The sequence below is a fragment of the Castor canadensis genome, chromosome 7 (assembly GCF_047511655.1).
Source record: "Castor canadensis chromosome 7, mCasCan1.hap1v2, whole genome shotgun sequence".
Classification (NCBI taxonomy): Eukaryota; Metazoa; Chordata; class Mammalia; order Rodentia; family Castoridae; genus Castor; species Castor canadensis.
This window is the reverse complement of record NC_133392.1, coordinates 161,941,353-161,954,131: the sequence shown is the minus strand read 5'-3', so window position 1 is coordinate 161,954,131 and position 12,779 is coordinate 161,941,353. Positions and strand designations below refer to the sequence as shown.

At 52.4% G+C, this 12,779-nt stretch overlaps 1 protein-coding gene across 1 annotated transcript in view; it reads right to left on the bottom strand.

The window, feature by feature from the left end:
- Morn1 (MORN repeat containing 1) overlaps positions 1–12,779 on the bottom strand; it is a 55,078-nt gene that overhangs the window by 37,415 nt on the left and 4,884 nt on the right. Inside the window, exons 6-8 of the mRNA XM_074081562.1 lie at positions 12,211–12,298; positions 3,036–3,132; positions 2,083–2,193 (exon numbers count right to left, since the gene is read on the bottom strand). Coding sequence (XP_073937663.1) covers positions 2,083–2,193; positions 3,036–3,132; positions 12,211–12,298 — 296 coding nt within the window. The remainder of the gene's footprint in view (positions 1–2,082; positions 2,194–3,035; positions 3,133–12,210; positions 12,299–12,779) is intronic.

Sequence of the window (12,779 nt, the reverse complement as noted above, 5' to 3'; positions counted from 1 at the left end):
CCCAAGCCTGTAATCCCAGTTGGAAGATCGAGGTTCCAGGCCAGCCCTGGCAAATACAAGACTCCATCTCCAAAATAACTGGGCCAAAAATGGATTGGAGGTGTGGCTCAAGTGGTAGAGTGCCTGCTTTCAAGTGCAAAGTCCTGAGTTCAAATCCCAGCCCACCAAAAAAAGTGAATTAAATTAAACGAATAGTGAAAAGAAGCTACATACTGCAACATTTGCCCAAAAAATAAAATACAATCTGATAAAGGACTTGTATCCAGAGCACACACAGAACTCTTTTTTTTTGGTGGGCCTGGGTTTTGAATTCAAGGCTTTACACTTGCAAAGCAGGTGCTCTATCACTCAAGCCACACCTCCAGTCCATTTTGCTCTGGTTATTTTGGAGAAGGGGGGGGTCCCTCAAATTATTTCTCCTGACTGGCCTTGAACTGCAATCCTCCCGATCTCAGTCTCCCAAGTAGCAAGGATTACAGGCATGGGCCACTGGCATCTGGTCAAAAAGAACTCTTGCAACTGAAAAATAAGAAGATAAATAGTCCAATTTTTTTAAAGATAGGTAAAATATTTGGATAAACATTTCTCTAAAGTCCCATTTAAGTGACCGACAAGCACATGCAAAGTGCCCAACACCATTACATTAGTCTTTAGGGAAATGCAAAACGTCCATGATCCCAGCTAGTCAGGAGCAGCCCGGGCAGAAGCAGAGAAACCCTAGCTGAAAAACGAACTAAAAAGAAAAGGACTTGGGTGTGGCCAAGTGGTAGAGCTCTTGCCTAGCAAGAACAAGGCTCTGAGTTCACTTCCTAGAACCAACACAAACAAAGAAACTCCATAGGGAGCTGCCACTTCACTCACAAGAGGGCTACTGCTACACAGAGAGCCTCGAGTGCCTGTGAGGAGGTGGAGAACCCACACATGAGGCTGGTGGGGTGTGAAAGGGTGTCACCATTTTGGAAAACAGTTGGCAGCTTCTTTAAAAGTTTAACAATACGCCAACCGTGTTATCCAGCAACTTTGCGCGTAGGAATGTACCAAGAAGAAACGAAAGCATGTGTTTACACTAAAACTTGCACAGTTCACAATAACATTACTTGTAACAGCTCAAGGTACAAACAACTCCAATGTCCATCAGCTGATAGACAGGTGAACAGATGCGGCCAACATCTGTAGGACGGATTGCTCAACAAGAATGAAAGGGCACAAATACACGCTGTAGTGTGGCTGAGCTCACAAAACATTATGCCAGTGAGAGAGGCCAGCAAAATCCCAACATGGTGTGATTTCACTTGTATCAATGTCCAGAAAAGGTAGATCTACATAGTCAGAGACTCAATTAGCAGCTGCCAGGGGCTGAGGACAGGGCCATACGTGGAACGAGTGATCTTCCTAGAGAAAGACATTTCTTGGAAGCTTTCTGAAAAGGAATTGAGGCATGGCGGTGGATGCCCACACTTGCAAGCTTATTCATTTTGTAGTAAATAATACCTCAGTAAAGTTGTTAAAATAAAACAATGCAACTTAATGTGTTTGACGTGTGCTATACACCATGGCTTCCTTACTCAAGAATGTTGAACTAAGGTGAGCTCATGTGTCTTGAGAATTGTGGGCATGGTGGGAAGAGCTCTGGGAATTCAGGAATTCATCCCTTGCCATGGCAGGAGGCTCCATAACCTAAAAAGACATCTGGAAATCTGTTCTTCCTTGGTTACCCAGAGGAGATAATGAAATGATGAGAAATTGCCCTCAGCTCGGCTGAGTCATGGCCTTGCTCATCCAAGCTGACAGTATCTTTTCCATCTTCCACACTCTGAGAGACACATTAGCTCAAGTGAGAGCTTGCATGTGCCAAAGATACACTGCACATACATGTTTACACACTCACACATGTGTGCTGCCCCCACCAGCTGAAGGGCTTACATGCCTCCTGACCCTTTTGCCAGACTCTAGGCAACAGGGACTTATGCACAAAGTCACTCCAGGCGTCACCAAGGCATCTTGTCTGAGCTTTCTCTGCTTAAGAGCCTGATGCCTGCTTGTCTTTTGGAAAAGTTGGGTTGCCACCCTAGAGACACTTACTCTTGGCAACTCTCCCATTGTCCTGTTGCAGCTGAATGTTCAAAGTGAAGGAAGAGCCCTGGACCACTTCCAGCACCTCCGGACCCAGAACCACAATCCTGCTGGCTTGTGCTAGGAAAGGATAGAGCAGGGCTTCAGTGGCTGGGACAGTTCAAACCTCTCCCCTCCAGTCAGAGGAGACCCCAGGGAGAATGTGCGTGTGACAGTGCAAACGTGAACACATGAACCCAGGTGGTCGTGCGCAAGGTTGTCTGGCTGAGGCCTCCCAGTACCTGTGGGGCACATCCAGAGTTGGCTCAAAAGAGTATCTGTACATCCATCGGGACCGGGCACCAAGGTTCAGACAAGTGACTTATATCCCTGGCCAGGCCCACGCCTGGGACAGCGCTCCTATTGTAAACCTAAGGAGAGGCCACTCAGATGCCACCAGGGGCAACACAGGAAGTAAGGAGTGCCCGGGGGAGGTGTTCCCCAGCACAGACCCACCTGGCCAGCATTTCTGTGGGCCACAGGCCACCTTGTGGTCACGTCAGGGTATAGGGATCTTAGGGTAGCCAGATGGAGGGCACTTGGAGTGGAGCAGCACGGCATGACCAGGTACCTCAGATACTTAAGCCCCTATGGCTGGGGTCCTGGGGCTAGGAGGGGCTGTGGCTGGGTGGTCCTGTGACTGGGAGGTGCCTGTGGCTGGAGGGCAAAAGGCTGGGAGGTCCTGTTTGCAGCAAGACCACTTGGGTCTAAGGTCTGCATGTCCACAAGCCTTTTTGAAATCAAACTAGAATATGCTTTTTCAAAAAGGGAACTGTGTTTTAGATCCATTCCAGCCCAGCCCTGCCCAATGTGGTCATGGTCCAACACCTCTAACCTGGCTTCCCAGGACCATCTGAGAGACAAGGCCAGCCCAGATGAAACCCCACAGTGAACCTCCCAAGGCCAAGGTGGGATATTCCTACCTGCTGGGTGACCATTGATCCACATCCCACAGTAGGTGACTCCTGAGCAGTGGGTCAAGCTGCCCAGGCCACTGAAGACGTCACTGTGCCATTGTCCCTGTAGAGAGGACAGGGTAGCTTCAGAGGGTGGCTCCAATGTGCCCCAGGACCAATGGCTGCTAGGAAACCTGTGGTCCTGATTTGGGGGAAAACAAACATTTTTTGCTAGGAGGATCCAATTTGCTTTGCTAAGTATTCCCCCCTTTGAATTGTAACGATGCCAGGCAGTGCAGGAACAAAGGCTCAGAATGCACCACACAAACAAGACACTGCTCACACAGGCTCAAGTTTACCACAAGAACCCTCTAACACAAAGACATGGCATCTGTGGGTCCCATCATAAAGAGACCTGAATCTGCCAACTACAATGGTTCAGGACCAAGGTGAGGTTGTCCTGTAGCCCCACACTTCTAAGAAGAGGCCAATCAAAACACGTCTGAACATGAACACACGAACCCTGGGCGGGGGTGGGGCAGGGGAGGGGAGCGATGCTCACTACATGCCCCGCTCTGCCTCCTCCACCACACACCTCCATTTCCAAATCACACACATACAGAATAGGACAATAAGGGAATAGGAGGATTACTTCTGTGGGAAATTTCAGGATTGGAACAGTCTTTTATCTGACTTTGAATTACTTCTCTGAGGGGAAATTGGCCAAAGGCAGCTCTGGAGCTCATAGGCTGCCCAACCTGTACAGTGTGGCTCCAGGAGCTTTGCTCTTCTGCTGAAGTTAACTGGGCTCTGGCCTCTCTGCCCCGCTCCCTAGGGACTCCCAGCACTGTGGTGGCTGAGCCATCTGCATGCATCCTGTGCCCCATGATCACTGAGGGAGGGCAGCTGAGGGCCAGGGTCTGAGGAACGGCAACAGAATGAGGGAATGGGCACACAGACCTGGAGACAGCTGCAGTCCTGGAGGGTTCAGACACCCCAAAACCTGAGAAAGAGAGCTTTCCATAGGTTCTGGGAACACAGTCACCTCGGGGAAGCTAGATTCCATTAACAGAAGAGTCTAGAGAGGACCCTCAGGCCAAGGCATGCCAGAGGGGAGGTAGACCACAGCCAATGGGCCACACAGCTTACACCTTAAGCTATCATCCCCAGACAAGTGGCAGCCTCAGGGGTGCCTGTCAGCTCAGGAGAGGCTGGTGCCAGTTGTGGAGCATGTAGCTGCCTACTCTGACCCAAGCCCCTCTGGGATCTGGATGGGGCCTTCCTCTTGGGAGTCACCAACTCATTGCTGAGGGAGTCCCCAAGAGTCCTCAGGAGTGGCCTTGTCCCTCTAGCACCCAGACCCTGGGGAATTTGTACAGCCCAAGGGCCACACACTGGCTGTGTTCCTGGAAGAGCCAGGGTTGACTGTTTGGCTGACGTCATACCATCCCTGGACCCCCAGACCCACAGTCCTCAGATAAGACAAGTCACCATGCCTGCTCCTTGCTCTGCACAGGCCACCACACGCACAGACGGTAACAGTCGTCTCATCTGTGCAGATGTGGACATGAGGCCCCAGAGTCAGTGTGTGGGGTTAGGTAAGAGGGATATGAGGTTCAGATCCAGGAGCAGCTCTGGAGTTCACAGTCTGCCCAACCTGTACAGTGTGGCCTCAGGAGTTTTGCTTGGAGGCCAAAGGTGCCCCTGCCTGTATAAGGGACCTCACCTGGCCTGGCTTTCTCCGCCATCTGACTCTATACTTGCCACCAAGCGAGACCACAGTCCTGTGGCTTCTCTCTAGTGACCTTCCCATCTCCTTCCTGGGACTGCTGTCTCTAATCTCCTTCCTCTGGTTCCAGTTCTCCCCAGGGTGACACAGTGTATGCATAGCTTGTGATAAACACTGTGTCAGCTTGAGGCTGAAGGACTCTAAGAAAGTGTCCCAGTCAGAAGCCAAGTTCCAGTAACGTATGGGAACACTGATCTTTCATCTCTTTGCCTATTGCACCAGCTCTGGCCTCCAGAAAGCGCCATCTTGGGCTTTCATGGGGAGAAAACAGAGGCGGAAACTCTGCAGGTCTGGGCAAGGTGGCCTGTCTGCAGGGTGGGGTGGGTGTTACAGGGGGATGTGGCTGGGAAGGACACCCCAGGCTCTGGCACTGTAACACACACAGCACTGCTGCAGAGGGCGGATGGCCCCAGCAGAGGTGGGTAAAGAGCTGTGGTGCTAGTCTGTGCTGGGAGCTTCTCAGCCACTACACTGCCTGGCATCGGCTCCCTGTGGCTGACAGTGCACCATCCACAGCGTTTACCACAGCCACTGAGGTGGCCAGCTTGCCAGCTGAGTCCATACGACAGTTCTGGGACTGGTGCTCATGGCTTCAGGACAGGACTTGGTTGGTACAAATGTGTGCAAGGGTAATCCTATCTGATTGATATCATAAATGCTACATCTGAATATCTTGCCATTTCTCAGTTAGTTGATGTGAACCTAAATGAGGAACAAACACATATTAGTTGTGTCTTAACACCCGAGGATGACACCCTTGCACGGTGGCCCCATGGTCACCTTGAAGCAGACTGAGGTGGCAGCTGGGCAAGAGCCAGACAGGACTTGAGAGCCAAAATCCCTGAAGCTGCCATATCCTGCCTGGCCTTCTGGCTCCTTGGGTGTCAGGGAGGCCAGGGACCACCCAGACATGGCATGATCCAGGGCAATGCCCATGGCAGGTCCGGCCTGTGGAAGTCATAGCCACAGAAAGGCCAGGACCAGCACCATGCTGCTGACACAAGTCACCAGGGCTGGCACTACCTGCTGTCCTGCTGGGATGTTGCCTAGCACAAAGATGAGGACAGGTGTGTGTGTGTGTAGAGACATGAGAGTGGTGACTATGACAGTCAGCAAGGGAAGGGCCACATGGTCCCACACTTGCACCCAAAACAAAGCAAGACTGAAGCAAACAGGGATCCAACATCAGGAAACAGGTGCACGGGATGAGAGTGAAAAGCAGTGGGTCCTCAGTCACTACAGAGCCAGCAGGACAGAGCTCAGCCTTGTCACTGCCATGTGCTGCTGTCGCTGCAGACCACACTCTCTCAAGTGTGAGCAGACTGAGTTTAATGAACTGTGAGAAACAAGGATGTGAATCCTCTCTCACTCAGGAAGTGAAGCACTCCCTGTTGCTTTTTGTTTTTTTGTTTTGGCAGTGCTAGAGTTTGAACTCAGGGCCTCATGCTTGCTAGGCAGGTGCTCTACCACTTGAGCCACTCCACCAGCCCCGATCACACTCTATTGCTTTTTGTTTGAAGCACTCCCTAGCTACTGGCGGCTCTTTTCCTTCCTACACTTTCATTATGTGACTCTCTGGAGCCCACATCCCTTCCTTTTCAGGTGTGGTCCATCCTGGTCAGGAGTCCACATCTTTACGCTCTTCCCTACCTTGACCCTCCCTGGGGTGCCAGGGTCTGTCTAACCATACCAGGAAGGGCACCAAGGTGAGCAATAGGGCTCTAGACCTTCCCACAGCATAGCCTCAATGGTTATTGTCTGGATGAACTGTCCCTAACCACTGTCAAGCCTTGGACTTAAAGCAGGTGAGGCCTCTTGCTGGGGTCAGGGACTCACAGACCCCTTGGGTGATGGCACATGTGAGAAGCCAGCTGGCCCCTCCTCCTGGGGCCTTATGACTGTAGGGGCTGAGATTTCTGGCTTGCAGGAACGGCCTGTCTGGGGCCGGCTCCTCAGGGTGCTGGCACCTCTCTTTCCAACTAACAGGGGCCGTGGGGTGTTGCACTTGACCTGGTCTGGTTGTCATTCCTATGAGATTTGCTGCCTCGACATCATCAATGCCTGGACTCTGCAGGGATGTTGAGCCTGGCACCAGTGCAGGCCTAACAGCTCCCATGGTGGCTCCAGTGAGGCAGGAAGGTCAACATGGACAGGCGTCTGGGTTCCCTGAATGGTCATGCCTGGGCGCAGAGGCTCCAATGTCCCAAGCTCTTTTTTTGGATCATCTGCCTTAGATACAACTCTGGGGTCACTGGCCTCTTTCCTGGACTAGAACCTCCTGGCCTGAGGACGGTGGGCACAGGATATGGGGGATGGTGTCAGGGTCATGTTTCCATTTGCCCCATGATACTCAGGACCCTCGGTCTCTCTGGACTGGCATTTCTGCATATGCCAGGTAAGAAGAGGGGAGTCTGGAGACTGTGGCAGGAGAAGGCACCCATAAGGCCAGTCACCTGCTCCATGTGTAAGCAGGTGTGTCAAACAGAGGGCCTTCCTTTGGGAAAGTCAACATAGGGAAAGCGACCAACGTGTGTGGAGTCTCTGCCCTGGGAAGTACTGGAAACCAGCAGCTACAGGCAGGCACACACCACAGCTGACACAGAGAGATACTCTCATGGACAGACCAACACTCTGCCTCATTAAATGACAAGCAGGGGCCTCCACTCCCCTGATGACCTCCTCAGTGTATGACTCTGGGCTCCTACTAAGCACACCCAATGGTGTTGCACCCAAGGGGCTGCCCTGTGCTCTGGGTATCACCAAGTCTTCATGCCAGTTGTCCTGACACAAAAAATGTGTACCGTGGGGGGGGTCTCTGCCAGCTGAGCACTCACAGATTTCTCCTGGAACTTCTCATGGTCTGGGTCTGGATTTTTTCTACAAGTTGGGAAATCTGGCTGATGTAAGTGGTGGCTGGGGCCAAACTCTGATGGGAATAAAAGGCTGAGACCAGACAGGAACACTAAGAAAGGATTTGCTACCCTCCAGTCTTTCCAGAATACAAAACTGCTCCTGAAGTAAGTGAAAGGAAAATGCTGGTGGCTCTGGGGGCTTCTTGGAGACAGTGTTGAAGAAGGGCTGAGCACCTGCCCATGGCCTGAGCGCCTGAAAGTCAAAATCAAGGTGTGCCTGTGTGAGGACTTCCACACAGCCTTGTAGTGAACGTGTTAATAAGCAAGCCTCAGAGGTGTGGCTCAAGCAGTAGTGTGCCTACTTTGCAAGTGCAAAACCATGAGTTCAAACCCCAGTCCCACAAACAAAAGGAAATGAAACAAAACAAAACAAAAACCAGACAGGCCTCTGTGTGAGAGGGTATTTGATATACATGCTGGTGGCCCAGCCAGCAGAGATGGAACGTGAGAGCCACTGCAGAAGCATCAGGCGAAGAGGGTAAAGCCACCTCCATGTAGTTATAGCGATGAGGATGGGGGCATGGCTCGCCTCAGCTGTCTGTTGCTAGTGGGCTCACACTCATTAGGCAACTTTACAAGTACCAGAGGTAAGTGTGAGCAGGGATGTGCAGAGATTGGAACCCTTCTGCACCACTGCTGGAGACTTGACATGGTGCAGCTGCTGTGGAAAAAGCTTAGGAGGAACGCAGTTTAAGGCCAGTCCAGGCAAAAAGTGAGCCCCCACCTCAATAAAAAAGCCAATTATTCTGATGTACCCATTCCACTTCTGGGTCTATACTCAAAGACTGAAAACAGGCTCTCTAAGAGGAATTTGCACACTCATGTTCATAGCAGTGTTATTTACCACAGCCAAGAGGTGGAAGAAACCCAAGTGCCCAATGACAGATGAATGGACAAAGAAAATGTGGTACGTACATACAATGGAATAGCACTCAGCCTTAAAAAGGAAGGAAATTCTAACATACGCTGCAATGTGGATGGGGACATGATGCTTGGTGAAATAAACTAGTCACAAAAGGAAAGTCCTCTAGGGTTCCACTTGTATGAGGTCCCTAGAGGAATCAGATTTCCTGAGAAAGGAGAATATGGGTTCCTAGAGGTTGGGGACATGAGAAAGTGCTGTAGATGGAACAGCAGTGAAGGTTACACAACTATGTGGACTAAATGTTTAACTGATAACATAAGGAAGAGTGATACCCGAGTGATAGACAAGTCCTCTCCCCTCCTGGCTGCCTGTGCCTTTCCTGGCTGATGCCTCTCCTTACCAATCTGAGAAAGAGGCGTCCCCATGCCTCAGACGGCCAAGTGTAGAGACAGTCATCAGAAGACCCAGTGAGCAGCTCTTGAGATCTCTGCCTCTCCCAATAGTGAGGGCCAAGTGACAGATTTGACATTATTTTTTCTTGCACAAATGGCTGTGCGAAACCTCTTGCTGCCCCAGAAGCAAGGGCTGGCAGTCTTGGGCTGGCGGTCATGGGTGTTGGCAGTGTCTGAGTCCTGTACCCGAGATGGTCCAGAGCCTCAGCCTGTCCCCGTGGTCCAGAAAAGGGGTGCTTTCATTCAACCTCACTGAGGCCACTGTTAAAGGTAAAAGGTGCCTGGAGGGACCTGTGTGTGTCCAGATGCGGGTCCTTGGGTCACTCCGAGTCCCTGACTGTGGCTACTTCAGTACATGCTGTCAGTTCTTGATGCAGTCTGAATGTCTCAGCCAAAGGCCAACATGATATAGACCAAGGCTGGGGGCCTGTCCTCTCCTGTTCCGCAAACACTGTCCAGGGCTCCTGCCCCAGCTGGTCAGTAACAGGGTGCTGTGTCCAGATGGCATGCCAGGCCACAGGACTGTGGAATTTGGTTTGCAGACATGTCCTGAGAGGTTGAGCAAGGGTGTGAACCTTTCCCAGTCTCTGGGGGTGGAAACCACTAACCAACATGACATACAGGTCACACAGGGTATAAAGCCTTTGTGGAATGTGTTGTGGAATTCAAGACTCCAGCCCCAGAGAAAAAGCAGGCTGATCTGAAAGGTCCCAGTAGATCATGCCCAGTGTCTCAGCTGGGTGCCTCAAGCATGTGAAGGCCAGCACTCATTTCCCCTGCCTGCACAGGCTGGAGTCTGGAGTCTAGTCCAAACTCTGACTGAGGGCCCAAGGCTGGGCACAGTGACCGTATGCAGAGCTGGGCTGCCCCCTGGTGGAGATGCCTGGGCCCAGGAGGTGAAGATGCTGTGTTAGCCCTAGTCCGGGGTGTCCCCTCTTGGCTGTGCCACAATTTTCAGGCTTCAAAAGGAGTAGGCCTGCGCAGGATCCAACAGAGCCCCATCCACTGGGGCCAGTGGGCAGCTATGGCCAGAAGTGAAGCTGTGGCAGTTGCCAGGGGACTCCTGGGACAGATCCACCTGTAGCGGCAGGGCTGGGGCAAGGGTGGGTGTGAGTCTTCCCTAACCCAAGGTTGTTAGGGGTTCTTCCTGGCCACAAGGGGGCACTGTTCCTAGGCAGTGGGCTGGACCCTGGAGGAACACAGTGGGGCAAAGCCTTCCCAAAATCTCAGGACAATCAAGAGTCAGGTGAGTGGACTAGGCCAGACGCTGAGACCAAGGGCTGCTCTGCCACTTCCTGGTTTGGGAGAGCATATCTGAGCCTCAGTTTCCCAGGCTTTGCAGAGCCTCTTCCTCAGATAAGTATGGTGAAGTTACGAGTCAATACACAAGAGGGACTTAGAACAATGACGGTACATAGGAAGTGAAGCCAAACACCAAAACCTGGTAGCTCTGGCCTTATACATTAAAAAGCAGCTTTGTGAGGTGTGGTCATGGTCCTGGGGCAATCCCCGAGTATTGGGGAGGGGGACAGGTGAGGAAGGAGGCAAATCCTTCCAGATCTCTCTTTGTCCAGGCACTGGTGGCTCACACCTGTAATCCTAGCTATTCAGGAGGCAGAGATAAGGAGATTAGAAGCCAGGCCAGGCAAATATATAGTTTGCGAGACCCTATCTCAAAAAAATCCATCACAAAAAAGGGCTGGTGGAGTGGCTCAACGTGTAGTCCCTGAGTTCAAATCCCAGTACTGCAAAAAAAAAAAAGTGGATCCCATGAGGATGGACACACCCCGTCTCTAACGGGAAGGGTAGGCCTGTGCCTAGTCACAGCAAAATGTGCAGATGGACAGACTGGTTCAGGTGTAGACCAATGGCACCGCCAGGCCAGCAGCAGTGTCCACACAGACTCTTCCAGGAGCAATGAGCGCACTGGCCCATGGCCAACTGCCTTCACCATTGCAGGAGCAGCCTGGCTGGCAGTTCTATCCAAGCAGAACTCTGTTGTATAAACAGGGAAAGCAGCCACATGGGGCTTTCTGTGGTCCCATCTGACTGCCTACGAAGCACGGCTAAGGTAGCTGCACCCCACCCTTGCTCTGCTGGCTCCTAATACAGTATGGTCCTGTGCTCTCAGCCCTCAGTCCACCCTTCCTGCCTGGTCTGGCCACAGGCAGCAGGCCATGAATGTGTCTCTATGGCCAGCAGAAGCAGTGCTGGGTCTGTCAACAGAGGGTGCTGCAGGGCCCATAGGACAGAGGGACTTCCTTCAGATTCTTATCTATCCTGGACCTGGGGCCTGCAGACTCCTCCCACCCTGCAGCTGTAGCTGTCCAGGTCTGAATCTCAGAGGGGGCGTGGGCTCTTCCTGCTCCATGCGCCAATTTACTAACTGTTCTCTAACTGCCACATGAGGAAGAAACTTGGTGAGGGTTCGACTCCAACCACCATGGTTGCTCTGCGCAGATGTGATGTTTTCTCAGTGGCATCAGCCTGCACTGCAGGACACCAGGAGCGCCTGCAGGGTGGATGAGGCAGTTCTGACTTTTGGTCAGAACTGAGGCCCAGTCTCAAGGCCTAAACCTGTCCTTTCTTCCTGTTGGAGCTGCGATGCCCTGGGGAACCCCCATGGCCTTTGCAGTCACGGTTGCTGCTGTCACATAGGATGCTGGGTGCTTCATGACCAGGGTGGGCGACAGCTGGAGTGGCCAAGAAGCCCTGACATTTTGAGTTCCCTGTTCATGCTTCCTGCTGGAAGAGCTCACCCTGCAGTCAGGCCCAGGACCACCAAGACCACCCCAGTCACCAGGACCAGCCCTGCATCGTGATTTCCATATTTCTTCTTTTGCCCCTTCTAGTAGTTTGCCAGTTTTATTGTGGCTCTCTGGTGGGAGTACTGATGTAGCTTCTGTCTCCCTGCCATGGTATCCACTCATCTGTGACGAATTCCATGTGTGCAAGAGCATGCATGCTGATGGAAATTGGTTTTCCTTATTAACCTGACTTTCTGGTACAGGGCTCGTCCCACCTGAGGGAAATGTACCCCAGGGTACAGGGGGCTGTATGTGGAGGAGCTGTGCCCATGTCCATCACCTGCAGGGCACTGCCAGGCAAAGCTTGCTCAAATGCCCTGGAGCCCAGCCCCACCATGGGCCTCACACCTCCTCCCCGGTTGTGGCAGTTGAGATACCTCATATGTGGAGCCATCGGCACAGCACAGCACCCCGTGTCCCTGACGCTGGTCCTGAATCCAGTCGCCTTCGTACTTGTCACCGTTCCTGAGGGCATAGCACAGTACCCTCAGCCAGAGCCAGGTGGCTATGGTGACTCAGACTGGCTCCTCCGACTGGGCTCAGCATGCACCACCGGGGCCAAGGCAAAAATAGGTCCTGAACAGATGGCCTGTGAGCTCCTGCCTTGCCAGGGCTGGCTTGGGAGGGCCAGTGACAGGCGGGGACATGTCTGCCCACCCCCATGGCAGGACCCACTTTCCAGGGCATGCTGGGCCCTGTGTAGGACAAGCTCAACTTGTGCAACCAGGAACAGGAAATGACAGAGGGGAAGAAATGGAAGAAGTGACTTTGTCCATTTCAAGGGCTGGTGTTGGCCGAGAATCTGCCAGGGAAATCTGAACATAGGCATAGGCTTAAGGCACCTAACCCTCTGCCTGGAGCAGGACGGCTCTGCTGGTCAGGTGTTCTTGCTCCTTGTTCAAATGGGGGAGGGGGAATAGTCCCCTGGGGTCCCTCTTCCCATTGG